General features: G+C 41.4%; 1 protein-coding gene across 1 annotated transcript in view; it reads left to right on the top strand.

Annotated features, from left to right (window-relative positions):
* ARHGEF28 (Rho guanine nucleotide exchange factor 28) overlaps positions 1-25,011 on the top strand; it is a 301,505-nt gene that overhangs the window by 98,782 nt on the left and 177,712 nt on the right. Inside the window, exon 3 of the mRNA XM_019463023.2 lies at positions 24,390-24,537. Within this exon, the coding sequence (XP_019318568.2) occupies positions 24,390-24,537 (148 nt within the window). The remainder of the gene's footprint in view (positions 1-24,389; positions 24,538-25,011) is intronic.

Below are 25,011 nucleotides of genomic sequence, written 5' to 3'. Positions count from 1 at the left end.
GCTTTCTGATAGGGAGGCATGTATTTTTCTTCTTTCCAGTAAGATGTCCACGTTACAGTAAATAGTTTGACTCAAATTGTGTAGGCCATTTCTTTTAACTTTAGAGACAGTAACTTAATGAATTGGGGACTCGTCTTTTTTGGGATTTGTAAATACAAATCATTTACACACTTGTTTTGATCTTGGAATAGTAGCAAGTAGTACATAGGAGATAACCCTGAATACAAATCCTAGCTGTGGCCTTCAGATTTGTCCTGAGTCATTACTTACTTTATTCATTTATAAAGTCAGAATTACAGAACCCACCCTTGCAATGTATTGTGAGGATTAAATATATTTTCTACGAGTGGTACATAGTGGTATTCAATGAAACATAGCTATACAAAATCATTATATTAATCCTGGATGAAAATCAATTTTTCTGAGTTTCAAGATTAAATGAAAATATAAACATAAATGGTATTTTCAGTTGATGGCTAAGTTTATAGCTTATAGTTCTGTTTATAAGTTTGTAAAATAAAATTTAGTGAAATCAACTCAACTTATTCTTCCATCCAAAGTTTTTTAAACAGTAAAGTGTCCAGGCAGAGTTATGTTCTTACAGAGCATTGGTTGGAATACAAATGCTTCTCACCTGTTAACAAGTGTGCCAGCAAGGCTGGGAGGGAGATGGGTAGGTGGGGACACCCTGCTTGCCTTATGGGATCCCAGTGTTACCTTGCATCTGTAGGTACATTTAAGGCAAAACAAAGGAAATGGAAATAAGTTTTTTTTTTCAGAAAACGCATACCAAAGGATTGATGGCTTTGTAATGGATGTAGCCTGCAATCATTACAGGTTAAAAGAATCTTCTGTGAAGCAGAATTTCTTTAAAGATTAATGTTTTCATTGGCTTAAAACTCTAGATTTGAAAAAAGAGAAATTGATTCTTGAGGTGCCCCCAAATTAACCATGTGTTTAGAATCTTTTGGTCTTTTTAGTTAGTGTGGGTTGAGTCTTTATTTTTATTTTTTTGATTTGAGAATAGTTGACACACAATGTGACATTAGTTTCAGATGTACAGCACAGTGATTTGACAAGTTTGTATATTCTGCCCTGTTCACCGAAAGGGTAGCTACCATCTGTCCTGTCCTAGTGCTTTTACAATATCATTGAATGTATTCCTTAAGCCGTGCTTTCTACTGCTATGATTTATTCATTCCATAACTGGAAGTCTGTATCTCCCACTCCTCTTCACCCATTTTGCCCACCTCTTTCCCCTCCGGCAACCAGTTTTTTTCTTTCTATTTATAGTTCTCATTCTGCTTTTTTTTTTTTTTTTAAGGTTTATTTATTTTTGGGACAGAGAGAGACAGAGCATGAACAGGGGAGGGGCAGAGAGAGAGGGAGACACAGAATCGGAAGCAGGCTCCAGGCTCCGAGCCATCAGCCCAGAGCCCGACGCGGGGCTCGAACTCGCGGACCGCGAGATCGTCACCTGAGCTGAAGTCGGACGCTTAACCGACTGAGCCACCCAGGCGCCCCTCATTCTGCTTTTTTAAATACATTTTTCTTTGTTTGTTTTTTTGTTTTCACTCCACTAGATTTGACTCATGAGTGAAATCGTAAGGTATTTGTCTTTCTCAGTGTGACTTATTTTACTTCATCAAATACACTCTAGGTCCAACCATGTTATCTCAAATGGCACTAGCTCATCTTTTTTAATGGTTGGTGTTATTCCATTGAATATGTACACCACAGCTTCCTTACCCATTTGTCTATCCATGGATACTTAGGTTGCTTCCATATCTTGTTTATTGTAAATAATTCTGCAATAAACATACGGGTGCTATGTCTTTTTGAACTAGCGTTTTCATTTTCTTTGAGTAAATACCCAATAGCGGAATTACTGGATCATATGGTATTTCTGTTATTAATTTTTTCGGGAACCTTCATACTGGTTTTCACAGTGGCTGGACCAGTTTGCATTCCCATCAACAGTGCACGAGGGTTCCTTTTTCTCTGTATCCTTGCCAACACTTTTTTTTCTTGTCTTTGTGATTTTAGTCATTCAGGTAGGTGTAAGGTAATATCTCATTGTGGTTTTAATTCACATTTCCATGGTGATTAGTGATGTTGAGCATCTTTCTTGTGTCAGGCCATTGGTATGTTGTCTTTGGAGAAATGTTCATTCAGTTCCTCTGCCCATTTATTAATTGGGTTGTTTGCTTATTTGGGGTTGAGTTGTATGTCACTTACACATTTTGTATACCATCCCTTTCTCAGATACATCATTTGCAAATATCTTCTCCCATTTAGTAGGTTGCCTTTTCATTTTGTTGGTTTCTTTTGCTGTGCAAATGCTTTTTATTTTGATGTAGTCCTAGTATTTTAATTTTGCTTTTGTTTCCCTTGCTTGAGGACACATATCTAGAAAATGTTGATATGGCCAATGTCAGAGAAATTACTGCCTGACATATCTGGACAGACTGAAGACAAGTAATGAAACTGAATTGGTAAACAAAAAACTATGACAAAAGCCCAGGACCAAATGTGTTTTCTTTAATCAAACAGTTGAAGACCAATATCTTGGATATTTTTGGAACAGTTTGTATTATTGAACTAGGTTTTTTTTTTTTTTATTTTAATCCTCAGTTGAAATTCCATAATTTTTATCCCTTCTCTTCCTTTAGCCTTCTAAACAAAACACCTCAAATCTGAGAAATGTAGAAAGCTCTTAATGTTCTGTGTGTCAAAAATAATCCATTTTTAACAACCGCATGCTCCACATGCTCAATATTTAGCATATTGGGTTTCAATGGGAATACACTGGTTTCTGTAATTATTGGAAACATGTTGACATTGACTCAGGGGAGTTAGATGTGCTTTCCTTAGGAACACATGGTTCTGGAGGTGTGTTGTTTGGGTGAAAGGTATAACTAGTTAAAAAATACAAATGAATCTGGCTATCCTATTAAGAATGAGATAATTCAGGGCTTATAATAACTTAAGGATTTCTTCAGTTACGAGTCTTTTTTTTTTTTAACGTTTATTTATTTTTGAGACAGAGAGAGACAGAGCATGAACAGAGGAGGGGCAGAGAGAGAGAGGGAGACACAGAATCAGAAGCAGGCTCCAGGCTCTGAGCCATCAGCCCAGAGCCCAACGCGGGGCTCGAACTCACGGACCGTGAGATCGTGACCTGAGCTGAAGTCGGACGCTTAACCGACTGAGCCACCCAGGCGCCCCCAGTTACAAGTCTTTAAAAATGCAAATCACGACAAGTCTTCTGCTTGGATATTAAATAATTTTTTCAGGGAGAAGGGGTCTTGTGTCGAGTACTCATTTGGGCTTCAGGAAACAATGGGAACGTTGTGGGAGAGTCAATGGCTGGCAGGTTTCGTATTGTCACTCCTTCAGGAGGAGACTCCGAGTTAGTTACCACGTGGCCAGCAAACTCTTTTTTGAATTGTTGGTTTTTGAAGGGATAGGATAGTTATGGAATGATAATTGTTATGCCTCTGATAAGTAAGTCGTAAAATTGTGTACCTTTGGAAAACTTGTAGCATTTCTCACTTGTGCTGTACTTGTGGGTAATCTCCACAGATTCAAGGTAGATCGCGTACTTTATGGTGTCAGAAATCTCCTTTCTCATTAGTAACGACATTCAAAATAATGAAATTTTCCTTTATTATATGAACAGTTCCTTACTGATGAAGCAGTAAGGGGGGCAGGCAGGCACCATGTGCTTTTGAAAATAGTCACATGAGTGTGATGACATTGCTTGCCCGTTTACAGCGCAGGCTTGGACTCACAACCCCAAGATCAGGAGCCGCAAGCCCCACTGAGCTGGCCAGCTGACCCCGAAGTGTAGTATTCTTCAGTGTTGATGAAACTGACCTGGGAAGTGACACTGGAAGCTCTTCCATTTCTCTTGGAATCCGCTTTTATGCCAGAACCCGTGGCAGGGATTGAGCCGATAACCGAACATACCTTGCTTCTCTTGGGCACATGGCTGTACAGTGTGTCCCTGTTACTCTTTGTAGCTGAGTTCTTGACCGTGAAATGGTAGCTGCAGAGGTGGGTGCCCTGTTCAGGCCTGGACAGCTGTGATGATCCATATTCTTCTCTCCTTTTGGCTGGAATAGAGAAGCTAACTTGGGATCCATGGGTTGCAGGTGGCAGGGCCACACGGTGGTGGGAATGTGGGTCCCCGGAAGGCTATTTGGAAGCAGTGTGTGCTTGGGGCTATTAGGTGAGCAGGAAATGTGCTTTTACTCTTTGACTCCAACCAGCCTTCACGTTCTCCATTACAGTTACCTTCCGACTTAGCCTCTGCCTTTGAGGAGCTGCAGCACCTCCCTTCATTTCATTCCTGTGTTTGGGGACAAAGCCCTGGTTTTTGCCAACAGATTGGCCTTTTTCTATGACCTACTTGTTGTGTTTGCTTCTCATTCACTCCATTCTCATTCCTTTGTCTTCCTTTATTTAAAACACACACAAAACTTGCAAATCTTGCAATTCACCTCTCAGCTTCCATGCTCAGCCTTTCAAAGTCTCTTTGCCCAATCTGAAATAACTCCCTGGACACTTGGCATTATTCTATTTTAAATTCTCTGTGTAGCACCCACAATTTTTTGATTTTTTTTTTTTATTGTGTCTTCCCTGAAGACTCTAAATGTTGAGAGCAGGTGTTGGCTCCATGCACTGCTGCCTCCCTTATTCCTCAAACAGTGTGTGCAATGTACTCTAATACAGACTTGGTAAATACTTGATGAATGAAGTATGAAACCATATCTTTAGATAAGAAAAACGTAGGATATTAGGGGCGCCTGGGTGGCTCAGTTGGTTAAGCGTCCGACTTCGGCCAAGGTCACGATCTCATGGTTCGTGGGTTCGAGCCCCGTGTCGGACTCTGTGCTGACAGCTCAGAGCCTGAAGCCGGCTTTGGATTCTGTGTCTCCCTCTCTCTCTGCTCCTCCACCACTCATGCTCTGTCTCTCTCTCTTAAAAATAAATAAACATTTAAAAAAAATGGATGTAATTTAGAAATGAGCAAGAAGAATTACCTTTTTTGAGTTCATACTGTTGGCAGGTGCAGGCATTCATTATCTCCTTCCGCCCTCACTAATTTCCAAAGAAGGAATATCTGCTGTTAATCTCATTTTGCAGATGAGGAAAGGAATTGCTGTACACAGAAGTTAAGCCACTTGTTTAAAGCTAAACAATGATTAGTGGTAGAGGTAGGAATGGGATCCAAGGTTGTCTGACTGCAGACCAGGGCCCGGGTGCATCACCACCATGTTCTCCTGCCCTCATGATGTCACCGAGTGAAAATAAGGATGAAAGGAAAACAGTAAAATGGAGGCTTATATTTTGGGTGGAAGAAAAAGACTTGAAAGCAGGAAGAGCTAAGTACTATCAGAGAGGTTGACATGAGATGACTCAGAGCTCAGAGGGTATATCCTGCCTTCAAGAGCTGCCGTACAGACTACATGGGGTCAGGATGGGCAGAAGGGATCGGGGCAGAGTGCTCCCCAGTGACGGGAGGGTGTGAAGTGCTGGGAGTTTCATTTCACGGTCTTTAGAAAGAGGAACAAAACATTGCTGGGCAAATTACTACTAGAATTTGTAAGTAAAAGAGAAATGGAGATTATAGTATCTATGACAAGGTTCCATAGAGTACAGATGGGGTAGTGATTGAGCATAGAGCCTAGGTAACATTTCTTCGTACTCTCATGGCCTGTTGCTTGCACCACTTCTTATTCCAGAAAAAGTCAGATGCACAACTGAGATAGATTAATATCCTAGAGAAGGAGTGCCCTCTTAATCCCCTAGCAGACAATTCAAGCATCCAGTTCCTGAAGAATGCGGTAACTGATAGCCTGCCTAAGTCTGTTAGAGTGAACCATCTTAAGGATTAAAAATACTTCTAGTTTTTTTGTTTTTGTTTTTTAAGTTACTGTTGCTGTACGTGAGAAGGAAATTATGAAGTAGAGGTTTATGTAGTATCTTTTTAATGGGGGTATAGTGCTTATTTTACCTTCCTACTTTTAATTCTGTGAATCCTCTTGCTGCCGTAAAGAGGATTTGGCGATCACCGTAACTCGAGTCAAAGAATTTAGCCTTTTGGGCACGATATCTTCATCTGCAAAATGAAGGTACTGATACCAGACCACCACTCTCTCTGGTATTTTCAGAAAACGGGAAGAATGTGCCTGGCACGCAATATTCAAAATAAGTTATTTCAGCGGACCAAGAATACTAATAACATTGTTTTTAGTATGACTACATTAGCAGCTAGCCAGTTTAGTAAATTCTCAAGTGTCAGGTGCTGGGCAAGGGTCAATAATCCCCAATTTAGTTGAGTCTTACCTGCTAGGTGAATTGTTTTTATGTCCATTTTACAGCTGGGGTAGCTGAGGCTGCTGAGATTGGAACTCAGGTCTAATTTAATTCTCGGTGCCTCATGCTCAACCTTTATATTCCTTCCACTAACACATCAGGATGTGGGTGGAGATCCTGACTGACATTTCTTGTCTACTTTTTCAGCCACATTGAGCCAGACACATGTTTTCCTAACTTCGGGGAAAGTTTTCACTACTCTTAAAGTTTATTTTTTGAATTTATTTTGAGAGAGAGGGAGGAGGGAGGGTGGAAGGGAGAAAGAGAAAGAAAGAGAGGAAGAGAAAGGGGGAGGGTCAGAGAGAGAGAGAGAGGGAGAGAGAGAATCCCAAGCAGGCTCTGAGCCGTCAGCACAGAACCCAATGCAGGGCTCGAACTCAGAAACTGCAAGATCATGAACTGAGCTGAAATCAAGAGTTGGACGCTTAACTGACTGAGCCACCCAGGAGCCCTTTCCGTGTTCTTTAGAAATTACTGAACTGTAGAGGACTGTGGGAGAGGCTATATCCCAAGAAAGGCCAACTTCTCTGGTGTCCTTTCTGGTGTATCTACCTCTGCCCTGTAGATAAATGTTGATATGATTGTGTCACTCTGCTGCTCAAAATCCTGCCCCCCGCCCCAGTGATTTCCCATCCCTTAGGCCCTCCATGAGCTGGCCACTGCCTTCATGTCCAGCTTCCTCTCTGGTCCTGTTCACCCCTCAAGTTTTGACAGCCTGGCCACAGTAAACTCTTGCTTCCCAAGGAACCATTCTGTAGCCAGTCTTCATGCTTTCCCTTGACCAAGTCCCATCCCTCCTCTGGGGGGAGGACTTTGCCAGCATCCTGTGGTGTACCTGGAGACTCCTCCCAACTGTGCAGAGTCCCTGGCAGTAATTTATGTGGTGTTGAAGCTTTTCTCTGGCCCTGAGGCTGTGAGCTCTCTGAAGTTAGGGTCAGGTCTTGTTCTCTTACTACCCTCTGTGCCTGGCACAATTCAGGGATTTGTTGAATGAAGGGAGAAGAAAGCATAAAATAATTTAAATGTGGTCACAATATTCATGCTTTTTGAACACAGATCTTTTCTTTTAAAAAAAAATTTTTTTTAACGTTTATTTATTTTTGAGACAGAGAGAGACAGAGCATGAATGGGGGAGGGTCAGAGAGAGGGAGACACAGAATCTGAAACAGGCTCCAGGCTCTGAGCTGTCAGCACAGAGCCCGACGCGGGGCTCAAACTCACGGACCGCGAGATCATGACCTGAGCCGAAGTCGTTCGCTCAACCGACCGAGCCACCCAGGCACCCCAACAGATCTTTTCTTCTAAGTATTCAAAGTACAGTAAAACCTTGATTTACAAGCATAATTTGTTCCAGAAACATGCTTGTAATCCAAAGCACTTGTATATCAAAGTGAATTTTAAGTACCATTGGCCCAGTTGTGATCATGTGATGTTTGGCGTTACGTACTACTTGCATTGCAAGACATTGCTCATTTATCAAGTTGAAATTTATTAGAAAGATTGCTTCGTCTTGTGGAACACTTGTGGAACAAGTTAATTGCAATCCAGGGTTTTACTGTATATTCATGTGTAATTTAAGACTACATTAAGTTAGGTGTGGTGAGGCTGTTGGAGTCCGTCAGCAAGGGGCCAGCTCCTCCAGAAGCCCCACCGAGGCAGGATGTGGCAGGAGTTAGGAAGCAAGCAGAGCCTATCTGGCAGAGATGGGTTTGAGTCCTAGTTTACCCCTGAACTTCCAGATCGCTGTGGTCAGAGTACTTTACCTCTCAAAGCCTCAGTTTCCTCCACCATGAAGATGATGGTTTCTATCTTGAAGAATGATTATAAGGACTTAATGAGATAATTAGTATGGTGTCTGATACATTCACGTGCACAGTACTATTAAGACACAAAGGGTGTTTTGCCATGGTTTTATCCTTATGGGTTACTAAGCAACCTCATTTAATAAGTTGATAGATACTGTTGCTGTCACATTGAATTTCCATGTTAGGATGCGAGAAATTTTGTATTAAGTGTGAGACAAAACAAAGTTGGACTCTTTCTTGAAGTTACTTTAGTAACGTTTCTAAGAGGGCTTTCTCAGTGGTGAAGTATCTGCACATAGGTACCTTTCATAATAAGGTTCGTAAAACATGTTTATATTGGTCAACTAAAGGTTTATAGTTGGTCTTATCACAAAAGTTAATATACTGTAGAAGTTAGGGTTAGAGGATGATCAAAACTATTTTGTGTTTACATTGAAAAGCCTTCTGACCACAACCCCAGTTTGATCATTCGATGTAAATTGCTAATAAAGTCCAAGGGAGAGATAAATGGAAGCTCTCTCTCTTTCTGTCCGTCCCCATCCATCCATCCATCCATCCATCCATCCATCCATTTGCCTGTGTATCTGTAAGAAATGGAAGGAAGAGCCTTGAACTACAGGCCAGCTCTTTCACAAGAACCCGTATGGTACAATAACTACCCACTTTCTGACATTGGAAAGTATCCATTTCTGCACTTGTGTCTCCCAAATCATCTCAGTGGCGCAGGGTTGCTCAAGGTGCTATAGTTGATGATAAGCAGTGCTGAATAGAAGATGTGGTTTCCTGGGAAACTGATGTATTCGCCTCTTCTTAGCAGTGAAAATCCTATCAAGAGCCTCTGTGATATGGCAGAAAATGCCGGGTAGTTTCTTGCCTGGTGTCTGCAATGGGCCTCTCTGATTTCACCCTTGTCCCATTATGGTCTCATCTCAACAAAGCAGCCAGAGGGATCCTTTTGGAGTGAAACTTAGATCTTGTCACCTTTTACACAGAGTTCTGCAGTGGTTTCCCACTGGAGTTGACACCTATGTCCTTAAGACAGCTTTACTTGTTCCTGACCTTGCCTCCCATTCCTCTCCTCTTCTGCTTCAACCGCCATGTTTCCTGTCTCAAGCAATCCAGGCACGTGTCATTTTAGGGCCTTTGCACTTTCAGTCTCTGAACATGAAATTCTCTTTCACCTCTACATGATTCACTCTGAGTTTATTCAGCTCTCTGATAGAACATCAGCTCACTGGGGGCATTTTCCTACTTTCCCATTTAAGATATCTCTTTACCCTACCTTACTTTTCTGAGCTCTTGCAAATCCCTCGCATATCAGACATTTGATTATTTCCTGTCTCTGTCTCCACTAGAATGATAGTGAAGGCAGGTAGTTTGTTGTAACCACAGCACCTGTACCATGCAGTAGATCTCTTCAATGGATGAATGTATGGGGAAACATGGTGGTTGGTTCTGCCTCCCTTGTGAACTATGGACACACCATTCCCTCACCTTCTGTGTCATTGGGGGTTGTGATGGTCAAATGGGACAGCCTATACAGAAGTGCCTTATGAACAGTGATCACTAAGAAAATGCAAGGTGTTATTCTTACCCAGATTAATTACATACTTAGGCTTTGGGATTGGTTCTTTGTGTTGGTTGCTACAGATGTTCAGGTCTTGCTGGGCGATGTGCTGAATTAGGAAGAAAGAATGGATTCCAATTGACTTTTGGCTGAACGTTGCCTTTGGTGAAGCCAATATTTGGCAGCTTTGTATGTAGGTCCTATTTTTCACTGGCAGAGGACTCTGAACAGTTGACCTGAAGATATAGAGAAAGTTCAAAGTATGGGGCTAAAAAGGACAAGGCCAGAAAAATGGGCTCCTGTATTCTAAAGCCACTGTCAATTCTAAAGTGGGACTGGGAATGGGAAAGGAATCGCTTAGTGTGCCCTCTCCTCCCAACACTGCTGTGTATGACGCAGGAGAGATGGACTTACGGTGGGGGGTGTGTGGCCATTAATTGGACGTGGGTAGTTTGGAAAAGCACATTCTGTGATGTGTCACAAGGAGACACTTCCCATAGTGCGTCTTTTGCCCTCAGTTCTTTTTTTTTCTTTTGTAATCTTAAATCAATTTTATTTAATATAGAGTGTTTTATTAGTTTCAGGTAGAAGTACGATGAGTCAACAATTCTCTGTGTTACTCAGTGCTCATCCTGATAAGTGCACTCTTAATCCCCTTCACCTATTTTTCCCTTGGACCTACCTCCCCTCTGGCAACCACCAGTTGTCTATATTTAAGAGTCTGTTTTGTTTCTTTCTTCTTTTTTTATTTGTTCGTTTGTTTTTTCAAATTCCACATGTAAGTGAAATCCTATGGTATTTGTGTTTCTCCGACTGACCTACTGCGCTTAGCACTCCATCCTCTAGGTCCATCCATGTTGTTGCAAATGGGAAGAACTCATTTTTAAAAAATTTAAAATTCCAGTGTACTTAACATATGTTGTTATATTAGTTTCAGGTGCATGAGATAGTGATTCACCAGTTCCATGTATGGAAGTGCCCTCAGTTCTTGATTTTGATCAGATGAAATATTCTTTGCAAGCATCAAAATTCAGCTCTTGCCTGCCCACCCCCTTCCTTTTTACCCAAGGTGTTTCCAGATTGCAGTTCCTGGTAGGGTGGATATATCTCTCTTCTTGTTTTCCTGTATTTTCCATCTTGCCCCTTTTCTGCTTCAATTAAAGTGTTAGTTGCTTTGTTCTTCTAGCCCTTCCTCCTCTTGCCATTGCCATCACTCCCCAGCCCGTTGCTGCTGCTGTTTTCTCCTTTCCCTCCCCACTGAGCCCTCATCCTTTTCTCTTCGTTCATTGCCTCCCACACCCTCTTCTGGAGCTAGGGCTATATGGGGTTTTTGGGTGCTCTTTCCTCATTGCCCTGTGCCCTCAGTTTCTGTGGCCTCATGTTTGCCATGCTGCGGCTTGGCCGGCTTTTACCTGCACTTGTTCCCATTCAAGCAGGAGAAGAGTAAAGAGGAGAGGCGTGGGTCCTGGACTCATGGTGTATACTTTGACAGAGGAGATGAGAATGGAGGAAGAGAAGAGGCAAGAGCATGAGGAGAGATGGATGTTGTGCAGTGAGCTTTGGGGAACTTGGACAGCGTTGATTGATTCTGCTTCTGACTCGTTTCCATAAAAGCCTTTCTTTCCGAGTTCCTGGAGGAGGAGCACGGGGTGAGGTAGTAAATCTTCCAACTAGTGGCTTGGAGCACGTGAAAAGCATTGGATGGAGGGTGAAGACCTGGGCCCCTGCCCTGGGTCTGCAATGCGGTGGGACCCGGAACAAGGCACCTGCTGGTACGGCGTTCAGTTTCCTCACCTTGAAGTCAGATATTTATCAGATGAGCTCTGAGGCTTCTTAGAGCCCTGTATTTTGTAAATTTCTGAATCCTTACTTCTCTGTGCAGGCATTCCTCATTCTTGTATCTTTGTGCTAGTCATTACTTGGTAGGACAATCAGTACTGTTGTTTAAGAATGTCCTCTGTGTGTGTGTGTGCATGTGTGTGTGTTTGCGTGTCGTTGGTAGAGAGTAGAATTTGTGTTCTGGCACAGATGCTGGTCAGATGAGGAGGAGAAAGGGCACTGTTCCATTCTTTTGTACCCTCATAAGAGGGACTTCCTGTGGAATGCTGGACCTACGTGTTCTACCCTGAAATAAGAATACAGACCGTTGTGTCCCTGTTATTTGCCCAGGAGTTATCAATTCACGGAAACTTAGGGTTCTTTGTATCGCTGATAGTCTTGGTTTTGGTTTGGCACATTCAGTGCTGTCTGTGGACCCACACTGACTTTCACATGAGACCTGGTTTGTCATACATTTGTAGACCTCAAGCATTGAAAAATAACCAAATGATATTATTGTCTGCTTAAGTTCAACCCACATCTTCGGCTCAGGTCATGATCTCACGGTTCGTGGGTTTGAGCCCCACGTCAGGCTCTGTGCCGACACCTCAGAGCCTGGAGCCTGCTTCGGATTAATTGTCTCCCTCTCTCTCTCTCTGCCCCTCCCCTGTGCACATTCTCTCTCTGTCTCTCTCTCTCTCTCTCTCTCTCTCTCTCTCTCAAATAAACTTAAAAAATTTTTCAGAGCCTGGAGCCTGCTTTGGATTCTGTGTCTCCCTCTCTCTCTGCCCCTCACCTGTGCACATTCTCTCTCTGTTTCTCTCAAAAGTAAATAAACTTAAAAAAAATTTCTTTTTTTAAGTCACCTGGGGGCGGGGGGCACCTGGGTGGCTCAGTCACTTAAGTGTCCGACTTCGGCTCAGGTCATGATCTCACAGTTCATGAGTTTGAGCCCCGCATCGGGCTCTGTGCTGACAGCTCAGAGCCTGGAGCCTGCTTTGGATTCTGTGTCTCCCTCTCTCTCTGCCCCTTCCCTGCTCATGCTGTCTCTTTCTCTCTCTCAAAAATAAATAAACCACAAAAAAAAAATAATTAAAATTCCCCATAATACTTTGGGAAGAAAAGTGTTTTCCTTTGGGGGAAAAAAGTTTTCCTTTGAGGAAAAAAAATGGTTTTCCTTCAGGAAAAAAGTTTTAATGTCGTCTGTTTAGTGTCTGTAAGGCCCCTCTGACTCTAGGATCCCCTCTGGTGGTCTATATTGGAAGATCAAGTTCCCCCACCCTCATTTTCTTTTTTCTTTTTATTTTTTTCTATTTTTAAAGGTTTATCTATTTTTGAGAGAGAGAGAGAGAGAGTGTGAGAGAGAGAGAGAATACTAGCTCACCACGTATGAGTGGGGAAGGTGCACAGAGAGGGAGACAGAGAATCCCAAGTAGGCTCTGCACTGTCAGCACAGAGCTCGACAAGGTTCTTGAACTCACGAACCAGGAGATCATGACCTGAGCTGAAGTCGGACACTTAACCGACTGAGCCACCCAGGCGCCTTATGGGGAACTTTAATATACAAAATGGACATAACTTCTTTATTATAAATGTATTCTTCAAATATATATTAAATTTATTAATTCACTGAGAACAGTGACTTAGCCTGGCAGTTCAGGTCCTTTCCAGTGTATTAAAATTTGGTAGTTAATACATTTAAGCGAATGAAAGGTTTTTAGATTTAAAAATAATTAGAAACCTACTTTCCACAGTGAAATTTAAATGGGATGCTTGTGAACTCTCACCGTGTCTGTTAGTCTCTGTTAGAATCCATAGTTCCCTGATCTTAGTTTGAAAACCACTAAGGTAGAGAATGAAAATGAATTAACCATCAACCCAAGGAGCTAGGAAACTGAACCAAAAGAATAAGGGAGCGATTAGATTTTTTTTTTTTTAATTTGAGGGAGGGGAGGGGCAGAGATGGAGAGAGAATCTTAAACACGCTGAGTGTGGAGCCAGATGTGGGATTCAATCCCATAGCCCTGGGATCATGACCTGAACCAAAGTCAAGAGTTGAGAGCTCAACTGACTGAGCCACCCAGGCCACACCAAGTGAGAGATTAATTTAAACACACACACACACACACACACACACACACACACACACACACACCCCAAAATACCACTTGTCTAGACCCACGTATTCTTTTCATACTAAAGCTATTAATCTAGAATTCTATACCAGGTATCATAGATTCTAGATGTGCAAGACTAGATCAGTCCTTATTTGGCTCTGTCCTCTATTACAATGCATAAAGAAGCAAAACAAAAACAAACAAGCCCTATGTTCTGGTTGTGCTTATTCCTTAAGCTAATGCAATCTTTGTCATCTTTGGACATCTGTGATCCTGACAAGGCTCTCACTGTAGAACTGAACTCTGTGCCCTGTCCTTCCCTCCATTGTTCTGTGCTTTCCCCCTTGGGGCCTGCAGAACATGTCAGAGCCCCTGTCTGCATGATAGACCCTCAGATATTTCTAACAGTGAACATTTAACCATGATTCTTCTCTTCTTTGGCAAAACAGTCCCAGTTCCTTCAATTGTTCTTCATATGACAACATGGTTTCTCTGTCCCTTTGGCATCCTTGTCCTTTTCCTCTGAATGTATTGTCAGTTTTGTCTATATTTAAGTATTCCATGGCCCACGTATGTCTGATGGAGAGCAGAGCCAGACCATACCCATTTAGTGGAGTTAATAGATTTTCATCCATGCAGGGTAGGGTAGAGTTAGCATTTTTGGGTGGTGGTCTCAGTGATAAGTCATGCTTAGTTAATTAGTGAAAATCCTAATACACGTCCAGTTAAACTGCAATTTACTTCATTATTTTTTTTATTTTTTTAATGTTTATTTCTGAGAGAGCAAACACAACTGCGAGAGGGGGAGAGAGAGAGAGAGAGAGAGAGAGAGAGAGAGAGAGAGAGAGACACACACACACACACACGCACACACACACACACACACACACACACAGAATCCGAAGCAGGTTCCAGGCTCTGAGCTGTCAGCACAGAGCCGGACACGGGGCTCGGAACCATGAACCATGGGATCATGACCTGAGCCATAGTCGGATGCTTAGCCGACTGAGCCACCCAGGCATCCCTCCTTTATTTCTTGTTTATGCACTGGCTTGTTTTGGAACCAAGCACAGGACCTTTCTTCCTCAAGAATTACTGGGATGATACAAGAGTAGATGTTACAACTAGAATTTTCTTACATCTAAGCCAGTACATTTTCTGCTATGGTCTGCTTGAAGTGTCATAAATTATTCAGTTTCTAGGAGTGCTTTGTTTTCATACATCTGTGAGTAAGTCGGTCTTTTTTTATTCTATTTTTTATTAAAAAATTTTTTTTAATGTTTATTTTTGGGAGGTGGGGGAGTAGCAGAGAGAGGGAGACACAGAATCTGAAGCAGGCTCCAGGCCCTGAACTGTCAGCACAGAGCCCGACGTGAGGCTTGAACTCACAGAGAGATCATGACCTGAGCCGAAGTCAGATGCTTAAGTGACTGTACCACCCAGATGCCCCAAGTTAGTGATTTTAAAAGGAAGCAAACTAAGGAGGTTTTTAAAGCCTACTTCGGTTTTTTTCTTGAGGAATTTGGAGTAATTTACGGACCCCTGTCATGAATTTTGGTTTCTTACTCAATTTAGCTTTGATACAGAAACAAAGGCTATTTCACTTCTGTAGTGGTAAATCATTACATCAAGTGTGAAAGTCATGGAGAATTTTTGACTTGTGTGTTTATATTTACCTGACTTTATTGCAGAGGTATGAAAAATGGGTGGCTTTTAAATATTAACATATGCATTTAATTTATGGTAAATATTCCTTTTAGTAAATAACTGTTAAGTATGTAATTCAGATCTTTTAAATACTTGACGGTTTTTTTTGTCTTTGTGTTCTATCAGCTGCTGAGAGAGACATAGTGAAGTCTAACATTGTGATTATGGATTGGTCCAGCTCTTGGGCTTGTTAATTTCTTTTTTTTTAATACAGATTTAATGGTATGATAACCTACTTTTCAACTGAAGATGATACAGACTTCCTCTTTCCAAGTCTTACTATGTCTTTAAAAATCTACTTTTTCTGATACTATTTTGGCCATACTAGCTTTCTTTCAGTTGGTACATCTTTTTACCTTTTTTTTTTTTTTTAATGTTTATTTATTTTTGAGAGAGAGAGAGCGTGAGCAAGGGAGGAGCAGAGAGCAGAGAGAGGGAGACACAGAATCCAAGGCAGGTTCCAGGCTCTGAGCTGTCAGCACAGAGCCTGACGTGGGACTTGAATTCATAAACCACAGGATCATGACCTGAGCCAAAGTCGGAAGCTTAACCGGCTGAGCCACCCAAGCGCACCTATCTTTTTACTTTTAAACTTTCTGTGTTATTTTTATTTTTGAGTTAAAAGATTCCCTTCTGACCGTGTTAGTTCTTATTTGGATCAGTTCATTTACACTTAATATACTTGCTGGTATATTTGGATTTATATCCTATAACCATCTATTTGACATACGTTTTTGTTTCTCCCATCTTTCTGATTAATAAAATATTTTTAATTGAGTTTTTCTTTTATAACTTGTTAATTATATGTTTTTATACTAATGTTTACTTGCAACTTAAAACATGTATATTTGACATGAGCATAATAAGCTATTACTTTTAACATTTGCCCCAAACTGGTAGATACTTGAATTCCATTTACCTTTCACATTATTGTCGACAGACATAGTTCCACAAATATTATAAACACCATGACATAGTTACTGTTTGGTGCATTAGATACTCATTATATCTACTATTTGGTATCTCCTTTTGGGTGTCTGTTTATGTTTTAGATCCTTTTATTTCTGCTTGAATAATTCCCTTTAGTATTTCTTTCAGTGCTGACCTGCTGGTGATGAATTCCTCAGAATTTGTCTGAAACATTTTAATTTCAGCTTCATTTTTAAGAATGTTTGACGGGCATAGAATTTTAGGACATCCATTATTTTCTTTCATCACTTGAAAGATACCATTCTGTTGTCTGAGTGGTTCTCTTCTTTCTGGAATTTTAACGCATTTTGTCCTTTTTTCCATAGTTCTCTGATGCCTTTAAGAAAAGGACTTTGTGGGGCGCCAGGGTGGCTCAGTCGATTAAGCATCTGACTTTGGTTCATGTCATGATCTCACGGTTTGTGAGTTTGAGCTCCACATCGGGCTCTGTGCTGACGGCTCAGAGCCTGGAGCCTGCTTTGGATTCTGTGTCTCCCTCTCTCTCTGCCCCTTCCCCACTCACACTCTGTTTATGTCTCTCAAAATTGAATAAACATTAAAAAAAAAAAGGCTTGAATTGGAAAATCTGTGGCTAAATATAAAGAACTTAAAAAAAAAAAAGAATAGGACTTTGTAATTTTTCTGTCTTTATTTTCTAGTTGTTGTTGGCAGGAACGCTGGCCCGCTGTGGACTGTTTCGTCCTGTCTGGAAATAGAAGCCATTCCTACTTGAAAGGCTCTTTCTGAAGAAATGTCTTAGAAGCCTTTGAAGTCATTTTGGTTTATCTTCACCAAGAAAAAAATGATACTCTGATAGCCCCCTCAAATTTAACCAATTTGCATTCACCTATATTTTGTTGATTTAGTTTTGCTTTGGGATAAGAAATTTGAATGGTCTTGAGATTTTATACTACACAAAAGGTGGCTTGAACATGCTTTGAAGTCATTGGTTCCTAAACTTTTTGAACCATATGTTTCTGTACACTCAGAAGAATATCTAACTAAAAGAGTTTCTCCCCAGATGAATGCCTGAAACCCTGCATACATTTTGAGGTGCCTAAGGAGCATTGCTTTTCCCTCCCCTCTCCACTCCTCCTCTCCCTGTGGATTTCAGGGTGAGAATCATCGTGTTAAGTACATGAAACAGAGGTCGAGGTGAATGTAAAGGTGTAGTAAGTCACTAAATGCTTGAGCACTGCTGTTGGTATGGTCACATGTTGGGGAGAAAAGCGTGCTGGGCCTGGGATGGCAAGATGAGGATTTGGGTTTGTGGTTCTGCCACTCACTGGACCTCATAGTACCGGGGTTTTCATTTTGACAGTGGGAGTCATGGTAATCTTTCCTAGGACTTGCTGTGGGAATAAGATGAGAAAATACACAATAAAGCACTTTGTAAATCATGAAACACTGTGCGTATAAAAGATAATATGTGTGTTTCGGGGCGCCTGGGTGGCTCAGCCGGTTGAGCGCCCAACTTCAGCTCAGGTCATGATCTCGCGGTCTGTGAGTTCGAGCCCCGCGTCGGGCTCTGTGCTGACAGCTCAGAGCCTGGAGCCTGTTTCAGATTCTGTGTCTCCCTCTCTCTCTGTCCCTCCCCTGTTCATGCTCTGTCTCTCTCTGTCTCAAAAATAAATAAACGTTTAAAAAAAAAATTAAAAAAAAAGATAATATGTGTGTTTAGATGTGTCTAGATCTATAATATGTGCACACACATACAGGAAATAATTTCTGCATTTTCTCATGTCTGTTGAAAGAAGTGCTTAAACAGAGAAACGTAGAAGAGAAGGCTTAGTGCCTGTAGTAGTTTCTTTGGCATTGTGCTTGAAGAATGGAAAGCAGATGACCTAACTTGGAGCTTGGGGCAGAAATCAAGACACTCTATACTGTCCATCTGGTTCTGGAGTCTTGATCTAGTTAGTGGTAACTAGTTCCTGTACTTGTATTTACTTATGAAATTGGATAATACACTTGAGAAAATTTTCAAGAATCTCCAAACATATTTAACACTGCTCTTCAGAGAAGGTTCTATGCAGAATTATTTTTTGTTGTAAACAAGACAGGTTTCAGATCAAATCAAGTATCAGATCAAATTTGATAATTGACTTAGGGCATTATGTTGATATTAGCATAATGGCTTTCATTGACATATATTAGTAAACTTTCAGTACAGTATTTGGTATCTTAGTTAACATGTACCCTTATTGTAGTTGCATCATAAAAATTACTCTAGGGGCGCCTGGGTGGCTCGTCGGTTAAGCGTCCGACTTCGGCTCAGGTCATGATCTCACGGTCTGTGGGTTCGAGCCCTGCATCGGGCTCTGTGCTGACAGCTCAGAGCCTGGAGCCTGCTTCCGATTCTGTGTCTCCCTCTCTCTCTGGCCCTCCCCTGCTCATGTTCTGTCTCTCTCTGTCGCAAAAATAAATAAAAACATTAAAAAAATTAAAAAAATAAAAATAAAAATTACTCTATATAAAGACTATGCAGTAGTACATGTTTTACATGTAAAACAGTAGTACATGTTTTACTGTCCTATAAAAAGATGACCAATGTTATTATTAAGTTCCCATTTCTATTTAGTTATGTAAAGTTAGAGTTGAATTATATGCATACTTTTGAGAATATGAGGAAATCCATAAACCTTTCCTCAGAAGAATGGACACATACACATAAAAAGAGAGTTTGGCTTACAATTTTTAAGGGGTTCCTAGACCAGCTGAAACCTATTTATGGATTCTTCCTGTGGCCCCAAATTAAGAAACCCCACTATAAAAAGATGCATACTTTGTTCTCATTGTCATAATTTGAAACTATAGTATTTATTGCCTATTCATGCCAGATACTTTAGAAACTAGGTGGTTAAGTTTGTTGAGCAAACAACACTGTTACTAACCAAATAGAATTACACATACATTGTCTATAGAGGGTGAGAGTTAAGACTATAAGGAGAGCATTAGCACAGGGATATTCAGTGATCATAATACAGGCACCAAGTTACTCAAGGTATTTAGAGACCTAGATCAATGAAAAAATATTGAGAATGTGCACATTGGTGTCAATCATTTCCATCTGAAACATTCATCGGAAGAGGAATAAAAAAGTTGCGTGACAGAAATAGTATTAAATCTTTTTGTCACGTGAAACTTTTTTGGTTGTTTGAGAAGAAATCCACAGATGTCACAGCATTTCAGCAGAAAGCTTGGTCTTTCAGAAGTATTGATGAGTTTTACAAGCAGAATTTCTTTATGAGATGCTTCATGGTAAAAAATGTTGGTTTAATTTACGTGCATGTGTGTTTGTATCGAGGTATATTTAGTATGGGTGTAGTTCAGCTTCTTTACTCAATATTTGTTCTCATTTTCCATGTTGCTGTCCTGTAGAGATTTTACAAGAGTATTTGAGTGCTTTTTATTTGGGCAAGAATAGATAACTGGTGGTACATCTTCAATGTTCAGAGAGGAAAGGGACTGATTCTCATGTTCATCTAAACTGGTGGACTTGAGAAAGTGAAAATTTTGAACTGCTTAAGGCAAACATGAATGGAAAAAGGAAGACCAGAGTTCTTAAAGTTGAAGTTGGATCTTACTGCTAGCAATGTTGACAGTATTTAGTAGTACACTTTAATAAAAGTGGGCAATAAATGTCACTGGTAAGGGAAAAAAGGTTAATGATATTAAGGAGGAACTGTTTACTATCCATAAATTTGGAAATAAAAGCTTTGGCAAGGTTGCAACGAAAAGAATACTCGTGACCAGCACAGGTGGCCATGAACTTTGAGAGAACATTATTGGAGAGCAGTTCGGCAATTTGTGACCAGCTTTCACACTTTTGGAACCCTTTCTGGAATTTTGTTCTACAAAAGTAAAGCATGATGTACCTGAAAAGGTTTGGTGGAATATTGTTAACAATGTTAACCTAGAAACGGTCTTAAAGTACAACATTACAAGTAGACGGCCTTCTGACTTTATGTGCTTATGGATTTTTGTGTTTAATATGGAATTAATTGGAAATTGAGACATGTGGAATGAGGCCTTCTTTTCCCCCCTAATAGAGGCTTTTGTTCCAAAACAATTTGCTGGGTCACCTGTTCTTTCCGCACTGGCTTCACATGTCCCCTTTATTACATACTTTTTATGCGTCTGCTTCTGGACTTCATACTTAGTCGTCTGTCTTTGTGCCCCTGTCATGCTATTTAAATTATTATGGTTCTTTTGTATGCTTTGCTTTGAGCTGGGGCAAATTCAGACCCCGCCCTGCGTAGCCCAAGCATAGCATTATCTTTCTCCCAACTGTTTCTAGTCTTGTGTATCTGTTCTTCCAGATGCACTTTAAAATAAGCTCACTCCTGGGGCGCCTGGGTGGCGCAGTCGGTTAAGCATCCGACTTCAGCCAGGTCACGATCTCACGGTCCGTGAGTTCGAGCCCCGCGTCAGGCTCTGGGCTGATGGCTCGGAGCCTGGAGCCTGTTTCCGATTCTGTGTCTCCCTCTCTCTGTCCCTCCCCCATTCATGCTCTGTCTCTCTCTGTCCCAAAAATAAATAAACGTTGAAAAAAAAATTAAAAAAATAAAAAAATAAAATAAAATAAAATAAAATAAGCTCACTCCATTTGAAAAATTAAGTTTGGGTTTTGACTACAGCATGTTAAATGTTTGGGTTTACCTGGGGAGATATTTTTGCCTGTTAAGCCTCTTACTGTGTCCACAATTTTCAGTGAAATGAGTGTGCGTTGTTTTTAAACTTGGGATAGAGTGAGCTGGCAGAAAGGTGATGACACATGTTTAGCATTTCTCCCTAGAAGCACAGCGATTCTGATAGTGATGTAGACGAATTCACTTGGGAAAGCTTAAAGTTTTAATTGTCCAAAACAAAGTATGAAATGACTCCAAGTGGGGAAACGATGGAGGCACACGGGAATTCTGTAAGTTGGAATTTATCTTTTCCATTAATAAAATCAATGACCCTTTAAGAAAAAGAGCAGGTTTTCGGTGGCCACAGTGGTTAGAAAGACCCCAATCTGACCCCCAAATCGTCCCTGGGTCCTGATTATTTACACTGTACTTGTTTTTCAGAACATTTTCTGAAACCTATTTTTCCTGTTGTGTGTTGCTTCATCCGAATCTCCTTCGAACTCTAACTTCCCTGAATGAAAATGTTCATGTTCTTTAGTATTCATATTTCCTTTTTCTGGCATCTTCTCCTGCCAACCCTCCATCCCATTCTATCCCATTGGGCTTCTCTCTTAGTTTCTGCATCACCCCCTTCCCTCCTCCTCCCATAATACTTTCTGTGTCTTTCTGGTCTCCTTGTGATTAGCAAATAAGAGGGCTGCTTTCATTGCTGAGTAGTATTGTTCATGCTAAGACTCTGGGCATCTCTCTTTAATGGATATGTCTTATTTCTGGCCTGTTGTTATCTTCTTGTATCAATGTAGAGCATGGTGTGGTCTCAAAAGGAAGGCATACCTAAATTGTAAAACTGTTCTGTTCGGGGGTGAATTGCTTTGGAAAGGGTTGCAGCTAAACTCGTTTATAAATTGTGGGTGGTCCTTGTTCACCCAACCAAATAAAATAGTAATGTGATGGTTGTTTTGACCAGATCCAGATTAGATATCCTTTTGATCTATGGAAAACTTTGATTTGTTTATACAATTTGTTTTCTTTATCAAAAAAAAAAAAAAATACCAGTCAGGTCAGATTCTGTTCGCAGACAATTAACAGTCTCTTTAGCAACCAGGAACATGACTAACACAAGCTGTCCTTCCTTTTTTAGGAAATGGAATTTCATCGAAGTTTCCTCTCTGTCATGTCAGACATTTGTTACTGTTTTTTTACTTTTCAGATCCTCTTCCTGAACTTTTTTGGAAGCTGTCGTATGGTGCATTTTTCTTGGTGTGTTACTTTCTATTGACGATATTTGTGTATGTTTGCACACGCTCACATGCAGAGAAAGGACAATCCAAAATTATAAACTCGTGTTTTTTTCCATGAAACCACAATTTGTGTTGATACCAATTCATAATTAATGATAATATTTCAGGGGCACCTGGGTGGCTCAGTTGGTTAAGTGTCCAACTATGGGTCAAGTCATGATCTCGTGTTCATGGGTTCGAGCCCTGCACTGGGCTCTGTGCTGACAGTTCAGAGCCTGGAGTCTGCTTCAGATTCTGTGTCTTCTACTCTCACTGTTCCTCCCCTACTCTCGCTCTGTCTCTCAAAAATAAATAAAGATTAAAATTAAAAAAAAAGATAATGTTTTTTTTTTTTTTTTTTTTTTAACATTTATTCATTTTTGAGAGTGAGAGAGACAGAGCATGAGCAGGGGAGGGGCAGAGAGAGAGGGAGACACAGAATCTGAAGCAGGCTCCAGGCTCCAAGCTGTCAGCACAGGGCCCAATGCGGGGCTTGAACTCATGGACCTCGAGATCATGACCTGAGCCGAAGTCAGATGCTCAACCGACTGAGCCACCCAGGGACCCTAGATAATGTTTCATGTGTATGATGGATTACAAACTGCCAGGAAAACAGCCGTTTTATTTTTAAAGTTTAGATGAAATATCCATGTGATTATTGGAGAAAGGAGTTATGCACTGATTTTGTTTCTGCTACTGATTGGCATAGTTCTTGATATCCTACAGAATATAGTGCTGAGACCCATCAAAGGCAAACAGATGTTAAGGAGACTGTGTAGAATTTCCTCTATTTCCTTTCCTCCCCTATCACGGGGGGAGGAACTTGCCAAGAGCAGGTTTGTTTTTGTTGGGCAAGCACACAAAAGCCCAGATGCTTCTCTGCACTGGGCCAAGCTCTGGAGGCCCTCCAAAGTGGGGGACCCTTTCCACCTCCTAGTTTCCATTATGCTGCCACTCCCATAGGCTGGGTGGAATGTACCATCTCTCTGGAGGACTCTCTTTGTATTGTTTGCGTGTGTGTGTGTGTGTGTGTGTGTGTGTGTGTGTGTTTGTGTGGAGGGAGTGTCCTGAATCCTCAGAGTCTTCAAGCATCCCAAGATGGTCTGGCAATCTTGTCCATTACTGCCTCTCCCTCGGTTGTAGCAGTGCTGATCTAGTCCCTCCACATAGCCTCTGGATGGTGACATACCGAAGAGTCCTCACCTGCTGCCTGCTTCCTTGGCATACCTTCTTTCCTTGGAGTGTGCCTCTGGGACCCAAAGGCAGCTCCTCTCCTTTGGACCGGGGTACTTAGCAGGCTTTGTGCCAACCAGAAGCTCTCAGGAGAAAGTGTAAGGCCAGGCCGGATGAGAAAGAGGACCTGGAATTCCCTCAGAGAAGAAAATAGCACTTGGAAACAGCACAACGAGTGTGGGAGCATGTGGTGCAATTTATTTGGCAAAGTTCGTGAGTGTTTAAAGTTCTTACCACCTACTGTGATCCACTCTAGGGTAAGGCAATAACTAACAATAATTGTTTTGAGGGGCACCTGGGTGGCTCGGTCGGTTGAGTGTCGGACTTCGGCTCAGGTCATGATCTCACCGTTCCCGAGTTCAAGCCCCGCGTCGGGCTCTGTGCTGACAAATTGGAGCCTGGAGCCTGCTTTGGATTCTGTGTTTCCCTCTCTCTCTGTTCCTCCACCTCTTGCATAAAATAAACACATGCTAAAAAAATTTTAAAAAATAATTGTTTTGAACCTTTGTACTATGGTTGTATATTAGGAACAGGAAAAAAAAATAGAATCAATGATGTTTCTTAGGTAGGAAATAAAGGACAACAAAGTTGAATCACATTTCTATAACTAGTAAATTTTAAAAGATTGCTTTCCTATGCTTTGGACTTCTTCAGTTTTAAAAACAGAACAAACCAGCTCTGACACCCATACTTTAATATATCAGAAAGCACCTGTCATTGAAAGTATTTGTTATCGGAAATGAGGATTTGTGATGTTTGAGTCTCAGCCACGTGAAATGAACATTAACAATGCTGTTTGGGACCCCAGCCCTTTTGACTGTGTTTTTTTTAGAGCCAGGGCAACAAAGTGTGACGATGCCTCAACTTAACTCATTTTTTAGGGGCAGATGACCGTCTATGCAAAGTTTGGCAAAAATGTTTATCTTCCTGAAGATGCCGAGTTTTACTTTATTTATGATGGATCTCATCAGAGACACATCGTGATTGCACGGCGCACTGAGGATAATGTTCTCCAATCCAGCGTTCCAGGTAAGGTATAATCTTCACTCTGCATTTGAGAATTCTGTCTGGAAGCCTCTTTCCTCCAGGGACATAGGCTGGGAAGAGGACCAAGAGGAGCAAGTAAACAGTGCTCCAAGTGGGATGGGTTTGGGTCAGAGGTGGAGAGAGGGTAAGGTAGGGGAGGGGACGGAGCCCATGAGAAGGCACACAGCGGGTTATCCCGCTGAGGTTCTTCCAGCTCTGTCAGCCTTGCCTTCGACTGAGCAGACCCACCCTGCTGGCCGCACCCAACTTTCACAGTGGGCTGTGCTTTGGGCATAGTTGAATGGAGGACTCCCTGTATCTTAGGATCACCTCCTATTATCCTACGGCCTACGGTCAGGGTGGCTCAGGCAGACCTGAGACGTGACCAGTAGGTTTTCATTCTCCCTGCCTACTTCGCCTGCACTGAGTCTGCTAGCCCTAGTGTCTGCCTGTCTCCCGCTTGCTCATTTTGGTGTC

This window comes from Panthera pardus, unplaced genomic scaffold, assembly GCF_024362965.1.
Source record: "Panthera pardus isolate Hobbes unplaced genomic scaffold, ASM2436296v1 HiC_scaffold_2, whole genome shotgun sequence".
Classification (NCBI taxonomy): Eukaryota; Metazoa; Chordata; class Mammalia; order Carnivora; family Felidae; genus Panthera; species Panthera pardus.
This window is presented reverse-complemented; position numbering and strand designations above follow the sequence as displayed.